Consider the following 27,008-nt stretch of genomic DNA (forward strand, 5'->3'; position numbering starts at 1 on the left):
CATACAAAGTTCACAGACAGCCTGGTTATGGTGTCCTTATCATCTCTACGAGGCACCTTCAGTTCTGTCCCCTTCGAAAGATACTGTTCGATAGAACTGGGGTTTAGTTTGTTACCGCCACAGGTATCTGCGTGCTTCCTCAATGACGAAGTTCCACATTTGCGGCTATCGAACACGAAAACTTTAAGGCAGGTTTTGCATGCAGCAAAGCCTTTCACAATATTGCTTTCTTCATCTGAGATGACTCCAAATTTCTCCCACACACTGGACTTGAGTTTCGATGAAGTATTGTCGACAACTTTACATTCTCCTCTAGCTATTTTTTTTTTCAACTCCTCAGGATCCATCTCGACGACTCGCGTAGCAGTTCGCACGGTTGTGATTTTTTTAAAAATGGAACGTTGGCCTAGAGACTTCTGGGAAGGCGCCGGCTCAAATAATCAAAAAAATATATTTTTCTAACTTTAAATACAGACATAGTTTTGTAGATGTGTTCTTAAAAATATGCATTTATTTTTGCACGTGACTGTTTTGAACCCGCGTTAAGACCCGTGTTTCCCCCGTGTCCGACCCGACCCGCACCCGTAACCGACACAGTTGGATATTTTTCACCCGTTTCCGCCAAATTCGCGGGTCACCCGTCGGGTACCCGCGGGTACCCGAACCCGTGCAGCTCTCTGTACCAAACATGGCCCAGCAGGTGCGCTACTCCAACTACATCAAGGGAACCACCCCATTGAGGAGTATGTAGAGGAACTTTTGACGTTGAGCCAACAAATACATTTTGATGAGATTGCATTAATTGACATTTTTCGTTTTGGTAGGAAGACGTGTCGAGGCAGTGGAGGCAAATGCTGTGTTTTATTTACAAGGTAATCCAGGTGAAAGAGGACACAGAAACCAAACCATTATACAAACAACAACTAAAACACAGGGCTATATATAGACTGTTTTAGCAGTAAAAACATAAACAAGTGGCTTTCATGGTCATCACGTAACTTCCGGTAAAGTCAGCAAAGAATAAATAACAACAAAGTCCTTTTAAAGTAGTAAAAAACATGTAGAATACATAGGAACGCAAAACATTTGTTATTTTTGATGAGTTATTTGTTAAAAAGTTAAGTTTCAGCAACTAATGAGACCATGTAACAAACATAAACTTGAAGTAAAGCTCGGACCACCAGACGCTTATCGTGCACGTGCACCCGATGAAACGGTCTATACACTCAGTAATGAGGGAAAGTAAGACACACCTGGGATACAATAACACACCGACCAATAAACAAAAAAACTTTAACAGATTACAAAACATGGCGATGGAACAGAACTTCAAAATAAAAGTACTGGACTAGGGAAACACAGAACTCATTACAATATTCAATTCTTCAAAAGTTAAATGTTGGAAATTAGGCTAACTTTGCATTTTCTACATTTTAATCCACAGACACAACTTCCTTATTATTCTTTTAAATACTGTTTAAAGGATACTAATAGACAACAAAATTGTATAGTTTTAGTAAAAACATTGAGATATTCATGAGACTTTTCATGATCACCTTTCATGATCATCATTTATCACCGCTTTAAGCTTCTTTCACCCAGGGTAAGATTACAGTTAACCACCATCATGGCTAAACTCACACCAAATCTAGGGTAAGACCATGGTCGGCCCCCTAGATCTTTGCATCAAAAACTAGTACATTTAAAAAAGTAATCATACAATTTGAATATACACACCCCATATTGGCCAAAAAAAAATGTGTTATTTTAGTGTTTTGACATGATGAACCCACACCATTTCCTTTTGTGTATTCGCTTTCTCATTAATTTCCTCTTTTCTTTTCTCTTTTTCTCTCTAGGATCAAAGTAGCATCAGCATCATAAAATCATGCTTCTGTTTTCTTGCCCCTGCAGGATTTCATGTCAGTCTTTAACTGTGACATTTGTGTTGGTGTCTGTATAGGCAGTAGCCTATATCGTATATATGTTTTGATTGCACATATATACTTATGTCATTATGTTACAAATACCCAGTCTTTTATTTTTAAAACAAATTGAAAGAGCATTGTCAAGAATTGTTAAAGGGGACCTATTATGTTAAATTTACTTTTACATGGTTTTTGAATGCAGATCTGCGTCCGCAGTTTGTGTAATTAACCACTCTACAATGGTAAAAATCCACAAACTACTTTTTCTATAATCTGCAAAAATCAAGAGTGGTGTTAGTGCTGTTTCAGATTTCAGCCTAGAGTGATGTCACTGAACCAAAGTGAACCGTACCAGAGACCAACTTAAAATATAGCTCCTGATAGTACTCTGCATATCGTTCAGGGGGATTCAAGTTTTAGAAACTTAAAATCTTATTTTTAACATTAAGTATGTTTCTAGCTTAAAAGTGCAACAGAGTTGTTCTCATTGCATATTGGGTCAGAGGCATTTAATTATTTAAAATATTAAAAATGTAAAACTATATTTAATTGTCAGTGTCAGTGAGAGAGAGAGAGAGAGAGAGAGAGGGAGAGAGAGTGGACGTGCTAACTAAAAGGTTTTTTAATCACCTTGTGAAAATTTTTGTTAAATTATATTATATTATTACAAGTGCATAATATGTCCCCTTTAATGTTGTTGACATGTCTGTTTTTCTATTCATTATAGTCTGCTTCTGTTTATCTCCCTTCCCTTCTCTTATTACAATATTAATTTTCCATGCTCACATATTTAGGTCCTGAGCCTCCATCTAATCTTACATTCAGTGATGTGACCGACGGCTCTTTTACTGTGTCCTGGGCCAAGACAAAAAGCAAAGTGTCTGGATTTAAGATCACTTATACTAACGTCCAAGAAGGTAAAATAAATCTAATTTTCTGACATTCACAACATAGGCAAACAAAGTAATCTTTTGTGATCACAAATTAATATCCTTCTCCAAAAAGCCCCATTGTTTGTGCAAACAGCTTAATTTGACCTGTAGTTACCTATGACAGTCAAAGTAAGGTGAAATAAGGTTTGTTACTAATCAAAATGTGGGCTCAGTGTCAGAAAATTTTAATTGCCTCCAGAATATTTTATTGTATGAATATGTAAACATTCAAAATTCTAAAGAAAAAACAGAGCCTCTGCTTAAAAATAATTTGGTCTTGTCTCAAATAGCACACTCCAGACTTGTGGACTTCCTCAGACTCCACACTTTGATGATATCATGTAGTGCAGACCTTAGGGACCCTTAATGCGAGTCCACAAGAGTGCACCAGAGTTGTATTTTGGGACAGACTCAAGTGTGCTGGAAATAGGAAGTGAAGTTGCCCATCAGTGTAAACTCCTCCACAAGACCGAAAGTCCACATGAAGTGCGCAATTTGGGACAGAGCCTTTAAAAACATCTCGTTTGGCTGTAATTTACATTCCCTGGTGGGGGAACAAGATTTTGTGTCAATGATGTGACACTAAAGGTTTGGTTCATAGAGATCTATCTCTGATACAATCTATAAAGGCCAAATGAAATACTGGCGTGTATAATTTAAAGAAGAAGAAGTTGTTTTATTTATATAGCGCCTTTCCAAAGCTCAAGGTTGCTTTACATTTCACTTTACAATACATTTAGACACTCACATATACATCCCCATCACATAGGTCACATATAATTACATTATACAAAATGCATGTTAAATAGATATGTTTTTAGTTGGGTCTTGAATGCACTCACAGATGAGGTAGTACGTAGTGTAATAGGCAGTGAATTCCATAATTGGGGAGCATTAATACTAAATTATCTTCCAATACAGTAGACAACCGGAAACGAGGGATGGACAATAAACCAAGTTCCGCTGATCTAAGGGACCGGGCAGGGCGGTAAGGGTAGAGTAAGTCAGACATATTGGGGAGCAAGACCATTTAATGCTTTGAACGTTAGAAGCAATACTTTGAAGTGGATACGTAATGCCATGGGTAGCCATTGAAGGTCATGTAGCAAAGCAGTAATGGGAGTGAGCGCATAGTGGAGGTGAGTACTCTTGCTGCAGAGTTTTGGACATATATAATGTTGCAATAAGGCATTGCAATAGTCCAGACGTAAAGTGATTAATGCATGAATTAAGATTTCAGCATCAGCTAAAGTGAGAGAAGATCGGAGACAAGCAATATTACGGAGATGGAAAAAGAGTTTTTAACTAGAGAGGAAATGTGAAAGCCAAAAGATAGAGTTGAATCGAATAAGACACCAAGGTTACGAACCGATGACGAAGGCATAACGCAAGTTCCATCAACATTAAAGGACTGGTCCATCCTTTTGGCTGAGGGAGTAGAACCAATCACTAATATCTCAGTTATATAAACGTATAAAGGGAAAGATGGCTTGCACCTCTGGCTTTGTGCTAAGAAACCTGTAAAGCATTTCCAAGCTGGGAGAGATATTCCCTCCATCGGGAAATGGTGGTTACAGTCTTAACTGAGATTTTTCCCTTCTGTCACTTACTCAACGTTGTGTCGATGATGTGACACTAGGGTCCCGTATCCTAAATGCAACACAAGCACTTGTCAACGTCATGACACTAAGGCAGGCAAGCATAAACAGCCCTTAGCGTGTCACCAGTAAAAACCTTCTAATGTACATAGTAAGGAGTTTCCCTAGTTTTTCACTCATGGAGAAAAAACTTTGAGAAGGGTTAGGGAGGGCCAGTTCTCTTATGACATGCTACATCTGCACCCTGTAACTTTTTTGTTAAAAAAAATGTCCTGGAGAACATAGGTGGCTGGTGACCTAAGATGCATTGGTAAGGGGTGAGATCAGTGGTGTATTGGCAAAGAGAATTTTGTGTGTATTCAGCCCAGGGAAGGAACCGGCTCCCACTTTTTTGGTTCTGGTGACATTCCAACCTGAGGTGTCTACTGATTTCTTGGATCTTGCGTTCAGGGGTGATAACTTAAGGATAGACTCACTGTGACTCCAAGCATTAAGAATGCCTTCCAAACTTGAGACATAAACTGAGTTTGGTTGTCTCAAAGGCCATAGGTAGAAGTTAAATTAATTTGCAGACCTTGGAAAATAGGTTGACCAGTATGACAACACAGGTATGGGAGTTGGACAGGGTTTGTTCAGTAATAAAGTCGATCCCCAGATGTGACCATGGACGGCAAGGCACCACCCAGCAAACATTGGTCCGACCGCAACGTCGTGTCCCTGGCCAAAAATAGTCGCGGTATGACGGCACAAATCGGTGAAAATATGTAACACGGAACATTTCATAAACATGCATTCAGATACATTTGTACATGTCTATAGTTCTATGGGGTTGCATGTGTAATTGTTACTTTGACTTTTACTACGCGTGCTTCAATATTTATACCCTGTTGTGAATCGGTTGGAAGAGGACGTCACTAGGTGACGTCTTTTACACGTGCATTTATAGTCCATCATGACCCTCTATAAAAAATCATAAACCTTCTATAAAGTCATTGTGAAATATGCAAATGCTGTGCTTACACCTTGGTTAATACTGCAATAATTAATTTAAGTGCAAAAAGTAGGTTTTTAGAGGTTGTGAATAGACGTCCACTGACGTCTTTTACACGTCTAGACTAGACTAGTAGGAAAAAAACAGGATAATCTTTATGAAATACACGATTTGTATACAAAGTAAATATATTAACTTTATCTTGTTTAAATAAATTATAATCACAAAGTGCCCAGTGTGATTGCAAAGCCACACTGCATTTTAGTCATTATTCCAACCTGTTTTATTATTGAATGTATGCATATAAATGTAAAACAGATACATATCCGGTCACCATTTAGGTCTGAGTTGGATGTAATTTCAAAAACTGTGCTATTAATTTAAGAAATATAGTGATAAATCTGGGGATATTACAAAATCCCGCGATAGGACAGATTATCTCGCGAGATAGGGGTGACGTCACGCGTTCTTCCGGAAGTTCACATTCAAACACGAGGAGCGATTACGAGGAAGTTTTGTCTATATATCATTCAAAATCTACTGTTGGGTAAGTACATTGTGTATTATTTGATTAACGTGCTTAAGTTTTACTTGTTTGATACGAAGGCTCCGAAATAAACGTTGCCAGAATTGTCCACACTGAGTATTGCAATAATTAGCTAGAAGGCTAAAAGCTAACGTACTTTGAACTTATACATGGTATAAAGTATGTTTAAGGATACAGTCAAAGTAACTTATTAATGTAGCCTCTTGAAAGTCTCTTTCAGAAAGTAAATTATCTGAAAAATAAAAGTTATTTGGCATTAATGGAATTACAATGATTTGATTGCCTAAACATTGCACATGCAAAATATTAAATACTGTTTTGCATTAAAAGTTTAGCAGAAGTGTTTGTTTGATTAACTTCCTTTGCTTTTGTTTTGTACAAAGGAAAAGCAGAACCTCATCCAAATAAAAATAAACAAGCTGTTAAAGGCACTGTGTCCTACACAGACCCTCCAAAATATAACCACCCAAAACCCAAGTCAGGTAAATGTCTCGGTTTGAAAATACATTAACAAATTGGAGTTGTTATTGTGGAGTTAATATCATTAATTACAATTTCGTTTTATTTACAGTTGAAGGTCAACACAAACCAAATAAAGATGTGCATTCTACAAACAATAAAAAAAGGTATGGAAAACTGTAGATATGAATTTTTGTAGATATGACTTAAACAGTCTACACATTTGTTAATGTTCTAATGTTTCATATGTCCTTGTTTGTGCTAAAGATCAAGTTTTGTGTCCACCACACTTAGATGAGGCGTGCCCGATCCCTGACTTTGTCTACCCTACATTAAGTTGTAAGTTTTTGACTGCTTTTGCTTAATACTACGAAAAAACATGATTCTTTCAAAAATGACTTTTATATATTTTGATATGAAACTCAAAAATGTATATAAATAGTTTTGGTGTATTTTGTTTACACAGGCACACTTCATGACAGTAAACATCGGTATCACAATGGTGTGATTGATCTATACCCTAGAATAAGCTGTGACACTATGAGACGTATGTGCTACTGATGCTTTTTTTTGGTGCATTCCCACACTATACAAACACATTGCTTGGCTCCTAAGTGCATACACTTTTGCCTTTATAATGTCATTCTCATTTTTAGGTAAAAATGTATTCCATGAGTCAGGGTTTTGCCTGAATGTCAAAATAATATCCAAAAACTTTGATATAAAAAGTGATTTATTTTAATATTTTACACTATGTATTTTTTAAAATACATTGTGCATGTGTATGTTTATTGTACTTAATGAAATTACATGCAAGGTGTCATGCAAGATTTTACATTAGTGACAACAAAGCTAAGAGTATAAACATATTTACATTTCTCTGAATCTGAGTTAATAGTTACAAATACAGAGCTTATAATATCTGTCATTGCTCAACCACAAAGACCTAAAAGTACAGCCAGCTGATTTCATAACTAATGCAGTATTACACTGTGAAGTGATTTACTGTTAAAATATTACACTACCATATAATTAACTCTATTTGTACAGGTGAGGTAACACAACGAAAAAATTACCGGATGGAGACTACCTGATTCTTCACCTATGGCCTCAGCTTCAAATGCAACATGTAAGAAATGCTATATGACTGTGTATTGTGCATTATGAATACATCAAATATGTTGATAACAAGGTGATCTGCGTAAGTTGTGACATAAAGAATATGTATATATATTTCCATCTATCTTTCTATAACATTATTTCAATTGTTTTCACATTTAGGTCCAGCTACTGTCTGAGTTTGTGGATATTATGTCAGAGACTGCGTGAACAACGTTATGAACAGGTATGTATTTCTCTTGATTTGTGTAATCCTGCATTGTATTTAAGGAATATATATTGATTACCACCATAATTAACCCAGCTATTTATATTACTTCAATTCAGGATTTAATCCGTCACACATCACTTGTTGAGAAGTTTAAATGTTCGTAATGACTTAAACAGTCAGCCATACTGAAAACTAGAAATTAAAACATAATTTCAGTGTAAGCCATTACTTGTCACCCAAAGTTAGGGATGAGGATATAGTTCATAGCACTTGTTACATGGTAGATGAAACAAGTGAAGTTGTGAAGTGTTAACACATAGTGTATGTTTAAACATTGTATGCAATTGCTCATTACTGTTAATTGTGATTTATTGACCTTTTAGGTTATTTGTCTAAGGTGAAGTAATCTTACATTTCTTTCACAGAATGATGTCAAATTGTCTTATGGCAAAGTTCAATATGAGTGGTGGTGGACATCTGGAAAAGAAGTCTTTTAAAGGCACACCTTTGTATTGTGTTATTCAAGGTAATTTGGGGAATGTTGATCTAAAAAAACTTGTTCTTGTATATTGATTGTAATTTTATTGTTATGCTTGATCTATTCAGGGGACATCACAGCTCACCTGTCTTTATCAGAAATATCCTGTTCATTTTTTGACACACCTAGTTAAGGGTCTTTCTTAAGGGCACCACAGTGGTTTTGTAGAGGGAGGGGACAAATGCTGTATCCCCCACAACTGATCTAACACTTATTTAAAGCAGAGCATATTTTGTACAATAATATATATAATATTAATATATCATTTTAGCTGTAGACCATAAAGATTTTGAAAGTAAGTGCATGTCATTTACCTCAAAATTTTAATTGTATTTATTTTAAAAAGAAACATATTCTTCTCTTCCTTCAGATGCTGTGAAGAGGTGGAGCCCAAATGCCACAGACTCGGAAATAGATGCAGCTATTGCAGACCACCTCAAGCACGCTCCAGGAAGAGCTGGGGGTGGTGGATACAAAAAAGCCAAACAGCTGTGATGTGTTAAAGAGAGAGTTCACCAAAAAAGGAAAATTGTTATAATTTTCTTTTCCACATGTTTCCAACCTGTATACCTTTATATTTTCTGCTGAACACAAAGATTGAAGAATGTTTGTAACTTCACAACCAATTAACTGTCAATATTTTTTTTACAATTGTAGTAATGGGTTGTGGGATCTGCTTTGTTAAAAACATTCTTTCACATATCTTTGTGTTCAGCAGAACACAGAAGGGTATACAGGTTTGAAACATGAGAGGGAATAAATTACTAAATATTAATTTTTGGGTGAACTATCCCTTTATAGAAAGTGTTTTGAAGTTGTTATTATAGTTAAATGGTTTAAAAAAATAAAAAGTGCTAAATCAGAACATGCTTCTTTTTTTGTTATGGCCACAAATAATGTGTTCTTTAATGTGTTTGTGAAGTACACGTGGTTAAAACGTTTTATGGACGTTCAGGTCTGACTGGACCAATTTTGAACTGATTTTGAACCTTTGTGAATATGTGTTAAACCTCAATACAATTGATTGCCTTTCACGATGTTACACAATGGTTGTATATTCATTTTATATGCATACATTTAAACTAGGCAGCAACACATTTAAACATCCAGAAGACGGCACATTTAGACGTCCAGGGACGGGCAGAAAAGACGTGTAATTCACGGCCAAATGACGTCAAAGACGTCCGCTCAACTTTAATTTAGGGTATTTTTCAACCGCGATTGGACGTGACGAAGGGTCGTCTTTTCAACGGTCATAAAACGTCCACATGTTTGCTATATGAGGGCTTAAAACATATATTTAAACTATGCAGGAACACATTTAAACATCCAAAATACGGCGCATTTAGACGTCCAGGGACGTGCAGAAAAGACGTGTAATTCACGGCCAGATGACGTCAAAGACGTCGGCTCAACTTTCATTTTGGATATATTTTTCAACGCGGACGGGACGTGACGAACGGACGTCTTTTCAACGGTCATCACACGTCCAAATGTTTGTTGGGCAGTAATAGAATCAATTTACCCGCAGGGATTTTTCAGGAAGTATTGTTGATGACACAGACTTTTGAATTCAATTTTATTTATTTAGCGCTTTTTACAATTGTTCATCGTTCCAAAGCAGCTTTACCCTTGGAGTAAACCCCGAGGACAAACGCACACACGTGCAGTGGATTGTTATGTGAAACAAAAAGATACCCAATCAAAAAGCAAGCTTATGTAAGATAAAACCATAATAACTACATGGCACAGCAGAAACAATCCAAAGTGAGAGACATCAGAAATGTAAAAAAGCAGTCCATTGTATTAATGCGATTTCTTTATGCCCGTTGTTCGCCATGTTTGCTTACACACACACACACACACACACACACACACACACACACACACACACACACACACACACACACACACACACACACACACATATGTGAGGATATGTGTGGAAATTTGCTGATGTGTTGTTTTTGATTTAATGGCAGGTAAGCCAATCTCTGTTAGTGTGGATTCTAAAACGATCCGCGTGGCTCTCTCAAAACTGTCACCTGGTTCCACCTACGAGGTCAGTGTAAGGTCAATGCTTGGACAAGAGGAAAGTGACACAATCAAGGACATTGTTACCACTTGTAAGTTTCCTATCATTATTTTGAAGGGTTAGTTTATCCCAAAATAAAAAATGTTATTATTTATTCACCCACATGTCATTCAACCCTAAAAGCTTTGTTTGTTTTTGGAATCTACAGATGGATTTTAAAAGTGTTGTTTTGTGATTTTAGTTTATAATGGGAGTGGATTGTGACTGCCTCTTCTCTTGAAAATGAGTTTGGAGGTACAATTAATAATTTGATTTGAAGTCTTGACATGGGGTGTGTTTCCCGAACAATGACCTAACTCGCTGCTGAACCACCATAATGCATAGTTGGAAAAGCTAACTCACATCTGTTTCCCGAAAACATAATAACTTTGTTGCACATCCGTTGTTGGAACCATGTTGAATATAGTTGATGAAGTTTCCTACAGTCGTATGCAAAAGATGGGGCACCCCTGACAATATCCATGATTTTCATTTATAAATATTTGGGTCTTTGGATGAGCAATTTTATTTTAATCTAACTGAAGAACACAGTAATATTTCAGTAGTGAATTGAGGTTTATTAGATTAAAAGAAAATGTGCAATATGCATCAAAACTAAATGTTTTTAGAAACATAAACCACACAAACACATTGTATTGCATCAAATACACCAAATAACATTGTTTTAGCAATGCAGTAGGTGCTCCTTAAAGCCCATAGGCTGCACACATGCACACTTTTCAAAAACAGTGCTGTAATTTTGTTTACAAAGTTAAAGACATAAAATAAAATTTGTTTGTATTCAGATTGATGAATATAGAGTGCACTGCATGTTGCTTGCTTATTTTGTTAAAAAGCATGATAAATAAGTTTACATGTCATACTAATCTCGAGAGCTGTAGTTCCCACCACACAAGTTTGCAATGCAGTTTGTGAATGTCCGCCGAAACGATGGTTTTTGGAAACACCTAAATCGTTAAAGTCTGCTATATAGTTGCGACTATAATTTGCTAACTATGCTTTTCAAAACCGCATCCCTCTTTATCTCTCTCCACACACATGCTGGGATGTTTTAACCTAACATTGGACAGATCACACAGGTTAAAATAGCCCAACCGTGTGTTCTGTCCAATAATGAAGGGAGTCATAAGTTTGCAGAAGGCATATTTCAGCACCACATTACTGTCCGCAACACGACCATAGAGGAGTGAATTATGTTGTTTGCTTATAATCTCACACTGAAAAAGTGGCACTCGTCAAGAGTTTCATTAAATAATGAAATACATTTAAGATTTGTTTTATCCAAGCCCGTTCATATTCTAGTTGAAACAGGTCACTCCCGACATAAAACATTTTTTTTAAATCTGTGTTTTGGTTCTTGAGAACAAAAAAGCCATCAGGGCTTTAAATGACATTAAGGTGAGTAAATAATGTCAAAGTTTCATATTGGGTGAACTAACCATTTAACCATATATAGTAATAATCATAATGTGGGCTTTTGATGTGTTTCAGTGTTAGATTGAATAATGATATATTACTATATACATTCCCTTAGTGCCTGACACACCATCAGACCTGAGGGCTATAAACATAACAGACAGCAAAGCCCTGTTGTTGTGGAGACCTACCCTGGCAACCATTGATCATTATATAATTAGGTACAGTTCTGAGACAGGTAAGCAATATTACATCACTTTCTGAAAATTGATTTTCTGGGCCTTCATATGTGTATTTTAAACCAGATAGTAGAAAAGAAAAGAGAAAGAGGAGAAGAAGAGTCCCTAAAGTGAAAATACCCAACATTTCATTGAAATTAACCAGTCTATCTATTAGAGGAATTTTATCAATTAAAGGGGAGAAACACACCTGATTTATCCTCCCTTGCACAAGCTTTCAATTGTAAAAATATGTACATGATTAATAACATTAAACAAATCATCACAACACAGTACATTAACAGAAAAATAAAATATTCTTTAATTTTAAAATACTATAAATTTTATTTACATTCCAAAAAATTCTTACATTCTTGTGTTTTTCACTCATCTCCCTATAAGCACCTGGGTCTGGAATAACCATGAAAGTATCTGGCAATGCTGCAGAACAACAGTTACAGGCCCTGGAAGCTTCCACTGAGTATAGAGTGACCATCCAAAGCCAGCTGGGAGACATAATCAGCTCAGAAGCCACCACAGTTTTCACAACATCAAGTGGTTAGCAAATGAATTCTGTAATAATTGAGGTGAAGTGCCTTGAATATGAGCTTTTCTCAGAACTAAATTAACTTAAATTGAAACTATGTTAAAGCAGTTTAACACTTGGACATGTTACACGTCCATCCGACATGTTGCAGTATGTGTATGTACAAAAAGTACATTTTTCAAAAAGTACTTAAGTTTAAAATTCTCATGAATGCATGGTATGTGTTAGATGCTGGTAAACAAGGGGACAGTCCTCGTGATCTGAAAGCCAGTCAGGTGACACCTCGTACTGCGGTGTTGTCATGGAAACCACCTGCTTCAGGCTTCACCAGTTACAAACTAAGTTATTACACAGATGGCCAGGACATTAAGGTCAGACTTACACATTAACTGATCTTTTTGTTTTGCTCAGAACTGTACTTCTTTTTAACTAGCTAATAGACATAAGTTTGTATTTCTTTTATACAGGAAGTGATTCTTGACCCCACAATCAAGGAGTACAAGTTAACTAGGCTACACCCAATGTCAACATACACAGCTCAACTACAGGTCGAGAGAGGTGGTCTTCATATGACTGCTATCTCTACAGAATTTACCACTGGTACTGATTTATATATATATATATATAATTTGGCTCTATATTTTAAATATGATTTTATGAGAAGCTGTATAATATAATGATGGATTTGTGGTCAAAAATTGTTATGGTATGCATGGTTTTGTTATAATATTGTTAAACTATATTGTTATTGGTATCAACTGCTGAACCTTGTCTTATGGGAAAAATACAATAACAGTTTATTAAATTCAATTCACATGTATATGTATAGTGCTTTTTTACAGTTACACTGTCACAAAGCAGCTTTACAGGAGGACACAATGTAAAATACACATAAAACCCAAGTCAGGAAATAAAAAAACAGAAAATTAAAACTGTTCAATGCTTATTTGAAAAATGTTAGTTATTAGGTTATTAATTAACATAACGCAAAGTTACAGGATGCAATTATGTAAATCCAAGTCTGAAGAAATGTGTCTTTAGTCTAGTTTTAAACTAGGAGATAGTGTCTAAGCCTCGAACCGAAACCGGAAGGCTGCCAAGTGGGAAAAAGCTCTCCTTTTAAATTGTTGTGCAGTGGGCAATAAAACATCAAAGGAAATGTATCCTCCATCAAACATTAATCACATACAGAACATAACCTGTCCTCCTCTGGGACTCATATCCGGAAGTCCCGCTTCACTTTATAAGTGAGAAGCAATATTTTGTTTCAGAATTTAATTGGTAACCAGTGTAGATGCTAAAATTGGGGTTTATGATTGCCCTTGTGTGACCTGGTAAGAAGTAGCAGCTGCATTTTGCAATAATTGTAGCCTATTCATTGAGGATGCTGTACAACCACCCAGCAGAGCATTACAATAATCTAATCTAGACGTTATAAATGCATGAAGTTTATCGGTCCTATGAGTGGTATCTCTGTCTTGTCTGAATTAAAAATTTACTGGTCATCCATTGTTTTATGTCTTGCATGCATGCAAGGATAGTTTAGAGGTTTCATCCGGTCTCGGTGAGATGTAGAACTGAATTTCTTCTGCATAGCAACGGAAGCTAATCATATTTCCAAGGGACAGCATATATATATATATATATATATATATAGATATATATATATATATATATATATATATATATATATATATATATATATATATATATATATATATATATGTGTGTATATATAGAAAATATCAAACGTTGAGAACAACTTCTTAAACACTATCTTCTGAATAATTTTCCAAATACAACTGATATTTCATTTTCTTTATATTGAGTTTGCAGTGAAATGGGACAAAGACAACAAATTCTCTCTGTCTGTTTTTCACTGGGAATCTCCGCTTCCCGTTTCCCACTGATTGTTCCCAAGAACTGCAGAATGGAGCACTAGAGTCTGGTATCGTAGAAGTTTTTCCAAAGGGGAAGCAGGAAAAGCCAGTGATGGTTTACTGTGACATGGAGACTGATGGAGGAGGGTGGACGGTAAATGACATGTTATTATGTTTGTGCCTTGATTAGTAAATAATAAATTAGTGTTAAAAATAACACATTAGTGTTGATTCTGGGACAACACACTAAATGTGTTGTCCCAGAATTCACCCATCACTGTGTTATTATTGAAACAACACATTTTGTGTTACTTTTAACACAAGATGTGTTATAATTTAACACAAAATCAACACAAAATAACACATAATGTGTTAAAATTACACATAATGTGTTAAAAGCTTACCGCACAATGATGTGTAAAAAAATAACACATCCTTTCTAAGAGTAAAAAATTAGTAAAAGATTAGTAAAAAAACCCGAAGATGATTTTTAATGCAGCTTCTTAGTGTTGTCATGAAGTCACCATAAAATCTGCTCATAGTATGTTATTTATTAAAAAATCTATTGTATTAAAGATCATCCATTCACAAAAACCACTGATCTTAAAAAATCAATTTTTAGAAAACATTTTCTATTACTGTAGATTCCAGCACACAGATAGTAGCTAAATATTTATTTTGTAAGGTATGCTATTAGTGCACCAGTTTTATTTTATTATGTTTGTAAATCTAGGTTTTTCAGAGGAGAAAGTCTGGAAAAACAAACTTTTTTAGGGGTTGGCGTGAATACAGCAGGGGATTTGGAGAGCTGGATGAGGAATTCTGGCTTGGTGAGTAAAGAAGTTGTTACAATTTATTTTTGTTGCCATTTTAATCCCTCAGTAATAAAACAAGGCACATTTTTTATTGTAAATTTCTTGTTTTTGGTTAATATATCTACAATAAAAAAATGAATGAATCAGGATTTAATAAAGTAGAATAAACATGTAGTTCATGCTTGTTTGAGTTTGTATATGCATAATACGTTATTTACATTTACGGAAATGTATTAAATTGAATAATTTTAAATGCAAACTATATTTGTGAGCCATGCTAGTAAAATGAGTCAAAACGATTTTGAGCTACAGGGAACAAAGTATAAATGTCGATTTTGGTCAATATTTTGGTTTTCATAAGAATAAATACATTAAGTCTAGTGCTCGTCTAGTGATCCCAATGCTCTAAATCAGGGTTGGGGAACCCTGGGTCCTGGAGGGCCACTGTCCTGCCGAGTTTAGTTAAAACCCTAATCAAACGCACTTGAATCTAATCAAAGTATTCAGGATTACTTGGAAATGAATTGCAGGTCTGTTTGATTAGGATTGGAACTAAATAATAATCAACATATGCAACCTACAAATGCGACCTCCAGAGTAGGGCTGGGCGATAAATATTGGGGGATTCTCATGCGTGTTTCATCAGTAAAGCCGGTTCCTTGATTAGTAGTAAATCACCATCAGCTGCTTTCAGATGGAGCGGCATTACTACACAGAGCCGCAGTTCCCTGACAAGCTGGGCAATATTGCATTAATTATCACAGGCGATAAGTCCTAGATAATTAATGCGAAATTGCACCGTTTGCCTGCTTTACTGATTAAATAAATGTAACGAATTATGAAACACGCATGAAATATATCGCCCAGCCCTACTCCGGAGGATGCAGCCTTTGGATTGAGAAATGGCCTCGGTTAACTTATCATTTGTCCGTGGAGTTATAAAATGTAAGTTTCAGCTTTACGCAAACTCCATGGATGAATGATAAGTGAACCGAAAATGGTGGTTTCTGCATCTTGGAAGGCTGCATCTTCTGGAGGTTGAATATGTGTAGCAGACTTGCTTTTTCCTTCACAGAATACAAGCCAAGGACAACAGATCGGGATCTCTTCTCTTTTATTTTCTACAAAATATGGGACACTTAATGAAATAAACAACCCTGATGCATGTCAGCCTCTCACGCATACTATGTTGGTGGGAAGAGTAGCAAGAGAGCATTACACAGGTCTAGCCTCAGCAGAGTCTCATAGCGTTCTGATGCAAAAGCGTCTCTCTCACCCAACAGCGCTACTGCGTGCGTCACCAATCAGTGCCTATCACCAATCTAATTTTGTGTTATGTTTTGAACAGTTTACACTGCTGTATTATCTATATTACTGTCAATTGTTTCAATTTAAAAAAGTGAGCGTTACATTCGCAAGCCTTAAGCATATTACAATAATTTAAGCAAGAATAACAGGCAACTTTATAATTGTTAATATTCTGAAAGAAGACAGTGTTTAATACATGCAGCCTACAAATAAGACCTCAGGAGGGCACTATTCCATTATTCCAAAAAGATGAATGAACTCTTATATTATGCCTTTTTTGTCTCTTTCTACAGGAAATGAACAACTTCATAACTTCACTCAGATTAGTCCAATGATGCTGAGAGTGGACCTTAAAACAGGAGATGAGTCGGTTTATGCTCAGTATTCCACCTTCTTTGTGGAAAGCCAGAAAAAACAGTACACCATCACAGTATCTGGATACTCTGGCACAGCCGGTGAGAGTCATATGTTCATTTGGGAGGTTTCCTGGACAGGGCTTATCCTAATCCCAGACTAAAAAGCATGTTGAGCTGCCTTCATTTAAAAACACCTTGCACTGACATATCTTAACATATTCTCTCAAGGTGTACACTAGTAATGTTTTTTGTAAAGTTTGTTTGTGAAAATGTCTTAAATGTCCTAATATAACCAAGGCCTAGTCATGGATTAATCTAAACCCTGTTCGGGAAACTGACCCATTATGATGATAGCATCAAAAACTATATTTAGGTGTATGAGCTATAGGCAAGATGAGATAATAAAGAGGTATGGAAAAGTGGCTGGTACTTTCCAAATGACAAAAATGTATGGATGAATACAGAGATGAAGCTAATTTATTTATGAGACCCGTCCATGATAGATATCAGCCTGTGAAGAAAACAATGTTTAAAAAAATCATGAGGCATTTACAGTATATTGGTCTAATGTCGAAAGTGTCATTATGACACAGACTGTGGGGTCTGTGGGGTCATCTCATGAAATTCAGCAAATAAAAAACGTTGGATTATCTTCAACCCAGCTTTGGGTCAAAAAGGGACAAATCCATTTTGAGTTGAAATTGAAGTTTTAACCTATTACTGGGTCAGATCTAAAATATATTTAGTTAAATTAACCCAGCGGCTGGATTTTTCCCTTTTTGACCCAATGCTGGATTGAAAATAACCCAGCATTTTTAGAGTGCAGTAAAATGGTAAGAATTCTTAAAAAACATGTTTATTTTTTGTAAGGAAAGTTTAAGATATGCTTCTTGTATTTTGCTTTATTTGTTCATGTAAAGGTGACTCAATGACATACCATGATGGACGGCCCTTTTCCACCCGGGACAGAGACCCTCGGCATTTTATCACCCGCTGTGCCATGTCTTACAAAGGGGGCTGGTGGTACAAGAACTGCCATGAGGCCAACCTTAATGGTCTTTATAACACAAACACTAACCACCAGGTAAAACAGCAAAAATCATTAATTAAAGGACTCAAGTTTTTTGCACAAAAAATGTTGTAGCTCATATATTGTTGTAGCTCATATATTAATGACATTATGTGACTTTCACCCTTACTTGAAAGGCAGGGGTAAACCTGTTAGCTTCTGCTTGATCCTAAAGCCATTGTTTACCACAGATAAATTCTTTAAATGTAGAGGCTTAGGCTGATAGTTCCTAGTCGTGCAGATTCACCAGCCATCTTGCACATCCAATAAGCCAATAGAGAGCACTAAAACAAACCTTTTAATTAGTAATATGCAGCCAAGACGTAATTTGGACTTTTTCTCAATATTTAGATTCTTTTTGCACTCTCAAGTTCTAGATTTCAAATCATTGTATCTCAGCCAAATATTTAAAGAATGGACCCACACAACTCGTTTTGTGGTCCAGGGTTACATAAACAGTGGTGTGAAAAAGAGTTTGCCCCCTACAGATTTCTTATGTTTTTGCATATTTTTCATACTTTACCAGCTCCCTGACGAGTTTTCACTGTAATCTTGAATTCCGCTATTATCCACTAGGTGGTGCTCTTACCCAACTTATATAAAACTGAAGCATCAACTAATCTAACAACGTCTGTGTATGTTTTGATCATTGTTCTGAATCTGATCTCTAACAAAATTCCTTTACAAAAATGCAATAATGCAATGCAATTCAGCTTTTTGCTCAAACTTTGGTGTTTTTGAGCTCACCTACCCATATTTAAGAGGTTATAAAAAGAGAAGAAATGAAGATATGATCAAACTTTTTTCAGTTCTGTTTTTATTTGTTTGAAAGCAGAAGGTCCGTTCTTTCATTTGATATATTGTATGTTTATATATTTATACAAGAAAATTTTCCTGAAAGGCATTTTGTGAAACTTGTGAAAATCACAAAAAAAATGGTGGCGGTAACTTCAAAAAAAGGCTGGCAGGGAATGAGTTAATGTTACAGATCACTGGGCTAATTTGGATATTGGTCAAAGATAACACAAGTGAACAACCCCCCCCCCCCCTAAAAAGGGGCTTCCAGACACCACAAACAAGTCTGGGAGGGCGACTCAGGGGGAGGGACGGAGGGTTAGGAGACAACGACGGGTTGGACCGAACTAGAGACAGGACGAAACACCGAAAATTCCACCGACACAGGAAACGACCCAGAAGATTCGACCATCCTGGGAGTCGACTCAGAAGATTTGACCCATAGGGAACCAACTTAGGCGACTCATCCCTCACGGGAACCGACGAGGATTCAACAGGCCCAGGAATGAACTCCACCCGTCTTAGGGAAACAGCCTCGTAGATAGCCGTGACCATCCCGGGGAATAAATCGGCATGGCCGCAGCCGATCCCAGAACCGCATCGAGCACGGCAGCGCTCCTCCCAAGAGTCGACCCTGAAGATTCAACAATCTGAGGAACCATGACCACAGACTCGTGCCTCCCAGGACCCGGCTCAGGTGTTGCGACAACCACCCCGGGGAATGAATCGAGCGTGGCTGCCGCTAACTTGAGCCGAGCCTGGAGACCCGAACGTTCGCTCTCCATGGACTCCAGTAGGCGTTGGGACACAGTGGACAGCGCATGCTGACGTCCATTGCTCCACCTCGAAAAAAATCTTGGGGAAGCTCCCCTCCGCAAACTCGCTGCGTCCTTTACTGGCCGGATCATTCTGTCATGACTGGGTAAACAGGATATGTGAAGTAAGGACGCAAGTGCAGAGTTAGTGGAATAAATAAAATTTAATAAATAAACAGGAAACAAAACACAGGAATCAAAATAACAGCAGATAGATAAACCACAGGAACAGATGAACAGGTTACAAACATGGTAGCAAAGACAATGATCTGGCAATGAGTGTGACACAAACACTGGTATAAATACACAAAGACTAATGACACACAGGTGGAATGAATGAGGTGATAATTAACAAGTGTCGAGGTGATGACAATATGGAACAGACACAAAACATGACATGGATCACCGTGACAGTTTTGTCCTTATCATAGCAGAATCAACTTAAAATACTCCATCATTAATAATCATACACTTAACGTGTTTGACATCATTTGAAAGGGTAAAGGGTCTTCTTTAATATGTGTTCATTCACAATAACAACAGATCTTTGTGTTTTTGTCAAATACTTAAATTAAACAGGGTGCGCATCCAGACATTTCTGTCTCCGCCAGCTGTCTCTCAAAACACGTTACAAAAATCAGTTGAAACTCAGCGAATACTCGTCACACAAACCTGATACACATATCCAAAGAAAGCCTGAAATGTCTATTTTTAAACGAGCTAATTATAATCGAAAACAAATATTGACTGTTTATATAATCTGCATTGAAGTAAAGAGAGTACAGTTTTTCCTGGCTGACTTCATTATCTTTAATGCGGTCACGGCCACAGGCGGTACACGCTGTTGACATGGTAATGAGGAGCAGCTCAACACAATAACAAACAGACAAAGTAAAGTTTGATCAGATTTAAAGACTTTACTGCATGTTTGGATTATAAACGTTTTACACACATGTGAAGAAGATCTTCATTTATGTCTGGACATTGAGGAAGAGAAGCGTTTGTCTTTAACGCTACCTAAGAAGAACAATGGAGGACGCACTGAAGGGGGATATTTGAAGTAAGTAACAGTTAACTTATACCATATATATTTAACATCATGTAATATGGGTTGTGCAGTTCAGCCTACATAAGCAACCTCAGCAGACTGCACGCTTCGGATTAAAAAACTTTCGCATTGTTTACAAACGAGGACGCGTGATTTCACATAATGGCGGATTTCACTGTTACATGCTGTACAGTGTTAAACACAGTTATTTACTTATATCCTTCATGGCAACTTTCAATAAGCCTGCACTGCTGTATCTTTTAAGTGTGTGCTGTAATATGATTCCATGTTTACATATTTACAAACGAGTATGCGTGACCTCCCGTAATGGCGGATATCTGTTACAAGCTGTACAGTGTTAGACACAGTGATTTACTTTCGTATCCTTCATGGCAACGTTGAGTAATGCTGCACTGCGGGATCTGCTGTAATATGATTCCATATGGTTTACATGCAAGGCAATTCCATACATCGCGCTTTAAACGCGACACTGTTTTTATGAGCGTCTCCGTGTACGCGGCGCGAGCTCGCGCACATGGGCGCCATATGCGATATGTTTTTAAAGTTCATATTCGCTTACAGAAACGCGTTATAAACAGAAGCTAGACGATACGGGGATCGAACAGTCATCTGAAAACAGCTTTTTATATAACTAATCACTGCAGATGTTTATCTGAGATGTTCTGAATTTAGTTTATGTACATGATAGTTTATCTGAATGTAGTGCTTACAGTGATATTCACCCATCAGTTATGTATGTAAGGGTATTTCTGTGGACAATTTATGCTAACAGCTGTCCATAACTCTCTTACAGGTCTGCATCCCTCTCATCAGTACAAAACAATGAAGTGGAAAAACATATTCACACTTTTTGGACATAAAGTTATATGGTAACATGAGCCACATGAAGTTTACAGCTCTGTTGTTTATCAGTTTCTTATACAAGTTAAGTTTTTGAATAGGGTTTGTTTCTAAATAAACTGAAAATGTCGTACTGACCTTAATTTCTAAATTTTCATTATATTGTTAACTTCTTAATAAACCTCAAACAAACATGTATACATTTATTTGTCCTCACAATCTTTACTGTAGTTCCCTCCTGACTTATTATGCAGCTCATTATGCGAGCCTTTGTTTGCTAGCTGTCAATCAATCCTTCTCGCATACGGCCACTCTAAACAAAAAGTGTCTTACAATTTCTAAATCAATATATTGTTTTATGTGAATGAGTAGGCAGGATGATTTTCACATCATTTTAAAGAAAAAACTCTAGACTACTAGATTCTGTTTTAAAAAGTCTTGTTAAAACATGTTTAGTATGGGTTTTGTGGACTACTACTAAAAACTACTCATAAACACTTTTCTCTCAAAAATACAAACATGTACATACATGTAGCTCATATAATATTTTAGCCCAGTTTGTGCTGAATGCAGTGTTATGAGACACTTGCCATTAATATGTTTTAAAGCAACTAAAAAAGACCAAATGTCCCAAACTGGTCGGACCCCAGAGGGTTAAGGAAAAACAGAATCTATAACTACATGGCCCTGTGTGAAAATGTGTTTGCCCCCTAAACCTAATAACTGGTTGGGCCACCCTTAGCAGCAACAACTGCAATCAGGCGTTTGCGATAACTTGCAATGAGTCTGTTACAGCACTGTGGGGGAGTCATTGAGGTCAGGACTTTGACAAGGCCACTACAAAGTCTTCATTTTGTTTTCATCAGCCACTTAGAGGTGGACTTGCTTGTGTGTTTTGGATCACTGCCCTGCTGCAGAAACCAAGTTTGCTTCAGCTTAAGGTCATGAACAGATGGCTGGACATTGTCCTTCAGCATTTTTTGGTACAGTAGATAGCAGAATTCATTGTTCCATTTATCACAGAAAATCTTCCAGGTCCTGAAGCAGCAAAACAGCCACAGACCATCATACCAACACCATCATATTTTATTGTTGGTATGATGTTTTTTTTAAATGCAGTGTTACTTTTACACCACACGTAGTAGGACACACACCTTCCAAAAAGTTCAACTTTTGTCTTGTAAATCCACAGAGTATTTTCCCAAAGTCATCAAGATGTTTTCTGGCAAAACTGAGACAACCCTTTGTGTTCTTTTTTACACAGCAGCCGTTTTTGTCTTGGAGCTCCGCCATACAGGGTGCGAACAGGTGTGGCAGTAATCATGCCTGGGTGTGGCTACAGAAATTGAACCCAGATGTAATTAACCACAGTTAAGTTATGGGGGGGGCAAACATTTTACACAGGCCCATGTAGTTTTGGATTTTGTTTTACCTTAATAATAAAAACCTTCATTTAAAAACAGCATGGTGTATGTTTACTTGTGTTATCTTGGACCAATTTTTAAATATGTTTAATGATCTGAAACATTAAAGTATGACAAATACTACATTATAGAATTTAACAGAGCTGCAAGTGCACAATGGAAGTGGTCCATTGTCGCTGGGCAGTCATCATTTTGGGAGCATAACGATGCGTATTAGGTGGATTGGTGGTGGGATGAGCATCACACCAAACAGAAAACCAGGGAAAAGAAACAAGGTGCTATAAGCATAAAGGCAGCTCACATGTCATGTTAAAGGCATACAGTACATGTGGATGTGTGTGTGGTCTAGGTAACTATTGTTGCATAAATATGTTTAGGAACTGAATAAGGTGAATGCTTGGTTAAAGAGATGAGTCTTTAGTTTAGACTTAAACTGATCAAGTGTGTCTTGTCCAATCAGCCACCATTATATCCAATAGTGCAGTGGCTCTCAACCTCCTTCCAGAATGTTTGAAACTTTCCCATAATTAACAAACTTACAAGCTGATGAACCGAATCAGGTGTTTTATATATAGAGACATCCAAAATGTTCTGGGAGGGGGGGCCCGAGGACTGGAGTTGAGAACCACTGCAATAGTACATTGAACTGCAGACTTGAGTCATTTACCACCATTACATTGGAAGAGGTTTTAAAACTAATAAATTCATCCAGCCATCTAGTAACAATAACCTATTGTAAATCTCATCACCCCGACAGGTAGGTAGGGGACCAAAGCATATTAGATTATCTGACACTGTTTTTGCAAGGTCACGCCTGGTGCCTTTATTCCATGTTTCTTAACTCATTCACCGCCAGCCTTTTTGAGAAAAGTTGCCCACCTGCATTTTTGTGATTTTAACAAAATCTTCACAAAATTCCTTGCAGGAAAAATCATTTTCTATAAATATATAAACATACAAATTATATCAAATTAAAGAACACACCCTCTGCTTTCAAACAAACAATAAACAAACAAACAAAATGGGAAAAACGTTTCATTATATATTTACTTTTTCTACTTAATTTAACCACTGAAATATGGATATTTCTCTTCAGAAATACAACATTTTGAGCAAAAAGCTTAAAAAATTGCTTTTTTGTAAAGGAATTTATGTTAGAGATCAGACTCAGAATGACTATCAAACATAAAGGCAGTTAAAATAATCATTAACTCTTTTTAACTTCCGTTTTTGATCAATTCGATTTGGTGTCATCTGGTGGATAAAAGCGGTATTACACTTTCACTTTGAAATTCATCCAAAAAGGCATATTTATTAGTTAAATATGAACTCATAAATGACGAGATAACTGGTCAATGGCGGTGAATGAGTTAAAAATAAATAACAAGAGCGGGAGAGTTGCGTGCTTTTCCTTATGACTATGCTTCCTGACTGTCACACAGCTGGCCTGCCACATCAGCTCTGATGTTGGAAACGAGCCATGTTTGTGACCTGTTACAGTAATTTATAGCAATGACAATGCATTTAAATATTCTTGCTGGCATGTTCTTAACCACTGCTCTTCAACACTGCTTCTGACCCACTGCCCTGGTAAGTTTAGTTCCTTCCCTGTTTCAACCTACCTGTAATGTTGAAGTGATCTTGAAGACTTTAATTAGCTGCCTTAGGTATGTTTGATAAGGGTTTAAGCTAAATTCTGCAGGACAGTGGGTCCTCAGGAGCAGGGTTGAAGACCTCTGCTGTAAGCAGTATGGTGGAGCGAGCTGTCAGATGATCTAATACAGAGTGCACTACTAATAAACTACATGTTTTGACAATTGGTGAACTTTTATGTTATAGGGGCGGTTTCCCGGACAGGGATTAGACTAGTCCTAGACTTAAACACTTTAAAGATCTCCCCAAACTGAAAACAACTTGCACTGACATATTTTAAAATACATCAGTGCCCTTTGTTTTACCTTAAAATGCACACAAGTAATGTTTTTAGTAAGGCATGTTTGTTAAAACTAGTTATATTTCCTAATTAAACTAAGGCCTAGTCCTGGATTAAGCTGATCCTGGTCCGGGAAACCGCCCCATAGTGTTTATACTGTGGTAATATCTGATTAATGTGGTGTAATGTGAATTGGCAATCATGAGATTCAGTAATGTGTTTTTAATGCCAGGTTACGGTTACACATCATTTTCCATAGACTTATGTACTTCCTAAAATAGCCTTGGCTACCCCTGTATAAAATTCTAGTTCTACCCCTGCATTGAAATAAAAAAAGTGAAGCATCAGTCATAACTTTTAAGACCTGGTCCAGTCCATTCTGAACAAACACATAATGATCAGGCAAATGGTGAGACAATTCAAGAAACTCATTCTTTAAACTAGGGTTTATCCATCAGAAGGCCATGTTTTATAGGAGATTTTATGATAGCAATCTTACTGTTAGTAAACAAAGTAAGCAGTACTTCACTCTACCTATTAGTTAAACACATGAGTGCTAGTGAGCAGGTCATAGAAGTAAGCAGGTATAAAGATGGGTTGATGTCTTTTTGTCAAGGGCTGTCTGACAACAAAACAAGGAATGGCACACAAGCCATTTTAACAATCTTTTTATTTGTTGTCTATCTAATTTTTATATTACACCACAGGATTTACAAACCTATTTTTAATGTGGAGCACAGTCTATTAAAAACTGCTTTATGTGTAAACCTATGTGTAATCGTGCATATTTTTGTCTCTCAGGGAGTGATTTGGACTGAGTGGAAAGGCAAAAATTTCTCTATTCCCTTCACTGAGATGAAATTTCGACCAGCTTCATTTAAGCCCTGATTTCTGGATAGACAGAGCAAGTAAATGAGACAATGGAGGAGCAGCGACACATACCTTGATGGCCACAAACAAACAAACATACATACATACAGACAGACAGACTATATTACTGCATACCACATACATGCAACACCACCCTCACAAACAAATACGATTAACACACATGTAACCGCAATAAAATTCTTGTAAACTAAGTATACTCTAAAATATCTAAAGGCTCTATATGCCATTCATATACAGTGCCTATAATATATTTCTAGAGTTTTTACAAATTCTACAGTTTTTCAGTGCAGTTTCTAGATTATCTAATGTCTGTGCATAGCGAATACCTCACAGCAGTTGTCAGGAATATTAAAGAATATATTTAAGAAATATTATGCCTTTTTTTCAATAGGATGACATTATAGGTGAGGTTTCACAATATTTTGATGCTTGTATTCATAGTGTTCTTATGCTGTATTGTATTTGAGTGTCAGAATTCTGTGATTCTATAAAATAAAAAGCTGAAAGTGAGTATGTCTTTTTTTTAATATGGTTGGTCTCCTATGCAGTGAGGGCTGGTGCTAAAAAAATTTGGGCCGTGTATCACTTTACATGTTTAACATCAAATGAAGCTGATTAATGAATGCTTCTTTCTTGCAGTGACAGCGGAGGCGATAAAACATGCAAACTTTGTGCTGAACAGGCAAATATGAACAACTCAAATCACAAAACACTATTGCGATTAAAATAGCAACAAACGTGTAAAAATCTGAATTAAACTAAACTCATGATATTGTGTATCTGAAACCATCTTGTGTAATAAATGCATGAAGGCAGATTAATGCAGATTATATTGTCATTAAATTTTGTGTCTTTACCTCAGACAGACGACGTCATGCTACAGTTTTACTTTTTTTCTGGAGATTGATCTCACACTTTTCTTTTACACTGTAGTGTTAAAATTCAGCAGCACTGCGCAGACCTATCAGTGAATGGCATCAAAGTATTGCAAGAGAGCTTAGAGAGTATTTGCACTCTCGCAGAACTTCACATACATCAGCTGCACAGTGCTGCATAATCTGCATTAGGGCAAATACCATGACTAGAATTTACATTAAGACAAGTTGTAAGAGCAATATGTCAAAAGACTCACATTTGTCCTTTTTCCTGTTAAAAAATATTTGGTGGAATTAAAAATTAAAGTGTCATAAAACAGCAACCAACATTTTTTTTTT

The 27,008-nt window shown here is 36.6% G+C and overlaps 1 protein-coding gene and 2 long non-coding RNA genes across 5 annotated transcripts in view; all 3 read left to right on the top strand.

Annotated features, from left to right (window-relative positions):
• The window catches only part of tnxbb (tenascin XBb), a 76,199-nt gene extending 49,894 nt beyond the window's left edge, over nucleotides 1-26,305 (top strand). For both annotated transcript variants that reach the window (XM_073858021.1, XM_073858022.1), the window contains 11 exons: nucleotides 2,723-2,845; nucleotides 10,306-10,449; nucleotides 11,953-12,072; nucleotides 12,455-12,610; nucleotides 12,828-12,970; nucleotides 13,067-13,194; nucleotides 14,477-14,633; nucleotides 15,213-15,309; nucleotides 16,896-17,057; nucleotides 17,879-18,042; nucleotides 25,705-26,305. In XM_073858021.1, the coding sequence (XP_073714122.1) occupies nucleotides 2,723-2,845; nucleotides 10,306-10,449; nucleotides 11,953-12,072; nucleotides 12,455-12,610; nucleotides 12,828-12,970; nucleotides 13,067-13,194; nucleotides 14,477-14,633; nucleotides 15,213-15,309; nucleotides 16,896-17,057; nucleotides 17,879-18,042; nucleotides 25,705-25,791 (1,481 nt within the window). In that variant the 3' untranslated portion in view covers nucleotides 25,792-26,305. The remainder of the gene's footprint in view (nucleotides 1-2,722; nucleotides 2,846-10,305; nucleotides 10,450-11,952; nucleotides 12,073-12,454; nucleotides 12,611-12,827; nucleotides 12,971-13,066; nucleotides 13,195-14,476; nucleotides 14,634-15,212; nucleotides 15,310-16,895; nucleotides 17,058-17,878; nucleotides 18,043-25,704) is intronic.
• Nucleotides 5,251-7,706, top strand: LOC141351378 (uncharacterized). 2 transcript variants are annotated; one of them, XR_012359620.1, is made up of 6 exons: nucleotides 5,251-5,996; nucleotides 6,380-6,478; nucleotides 6,568-6,622; nucleotides 6,723-6,794; nucleotides 6,922-7,002; nucleotides 7,506-7,706. It is a non-coding gene; the product is annotated as an uncharacterized lncRNA (long non-coding RNA). The 2 variants fall into 2 exon arrangements; XR_012359619.1 differs by lacking the exon at nucleotides 5,251-5,996 and having other exon boundaries at nucleotides 6,024-6,478; nucleotides 7,506-7,705.
• On the top strand, nucleotides 7,737-9,833 carry LOC141351379 (uncharacterized). The gene is made up of 3 exons (XR_012359621.1): nucleotides 7,737-7,800; nucleotides 8,211-8,311; nucleotides 8,694-9,833. It is a non-coding gene; the product is annotated as an uncharacterized lncRNA (long non-coding RNA).
• Nucleotides 26,306-27,008: the final 703 nt, after the last annotated feature.

This window comes from Misgurnus anguillicaudatus, chromosome 20 (assembly GCF_027580225.2).
Source record: "Misgurnus anguillicaudatus chromosome 20, ASM2758022v2, whole genome shotgun sequence".
Classification (NCBI taxonomy): Eukaryota; Metazoa; Chordata; class Actinopteri; order Cypriniformes; family Cobitidae; genus Misgurnus; species Misgurnus anguillicaudatus.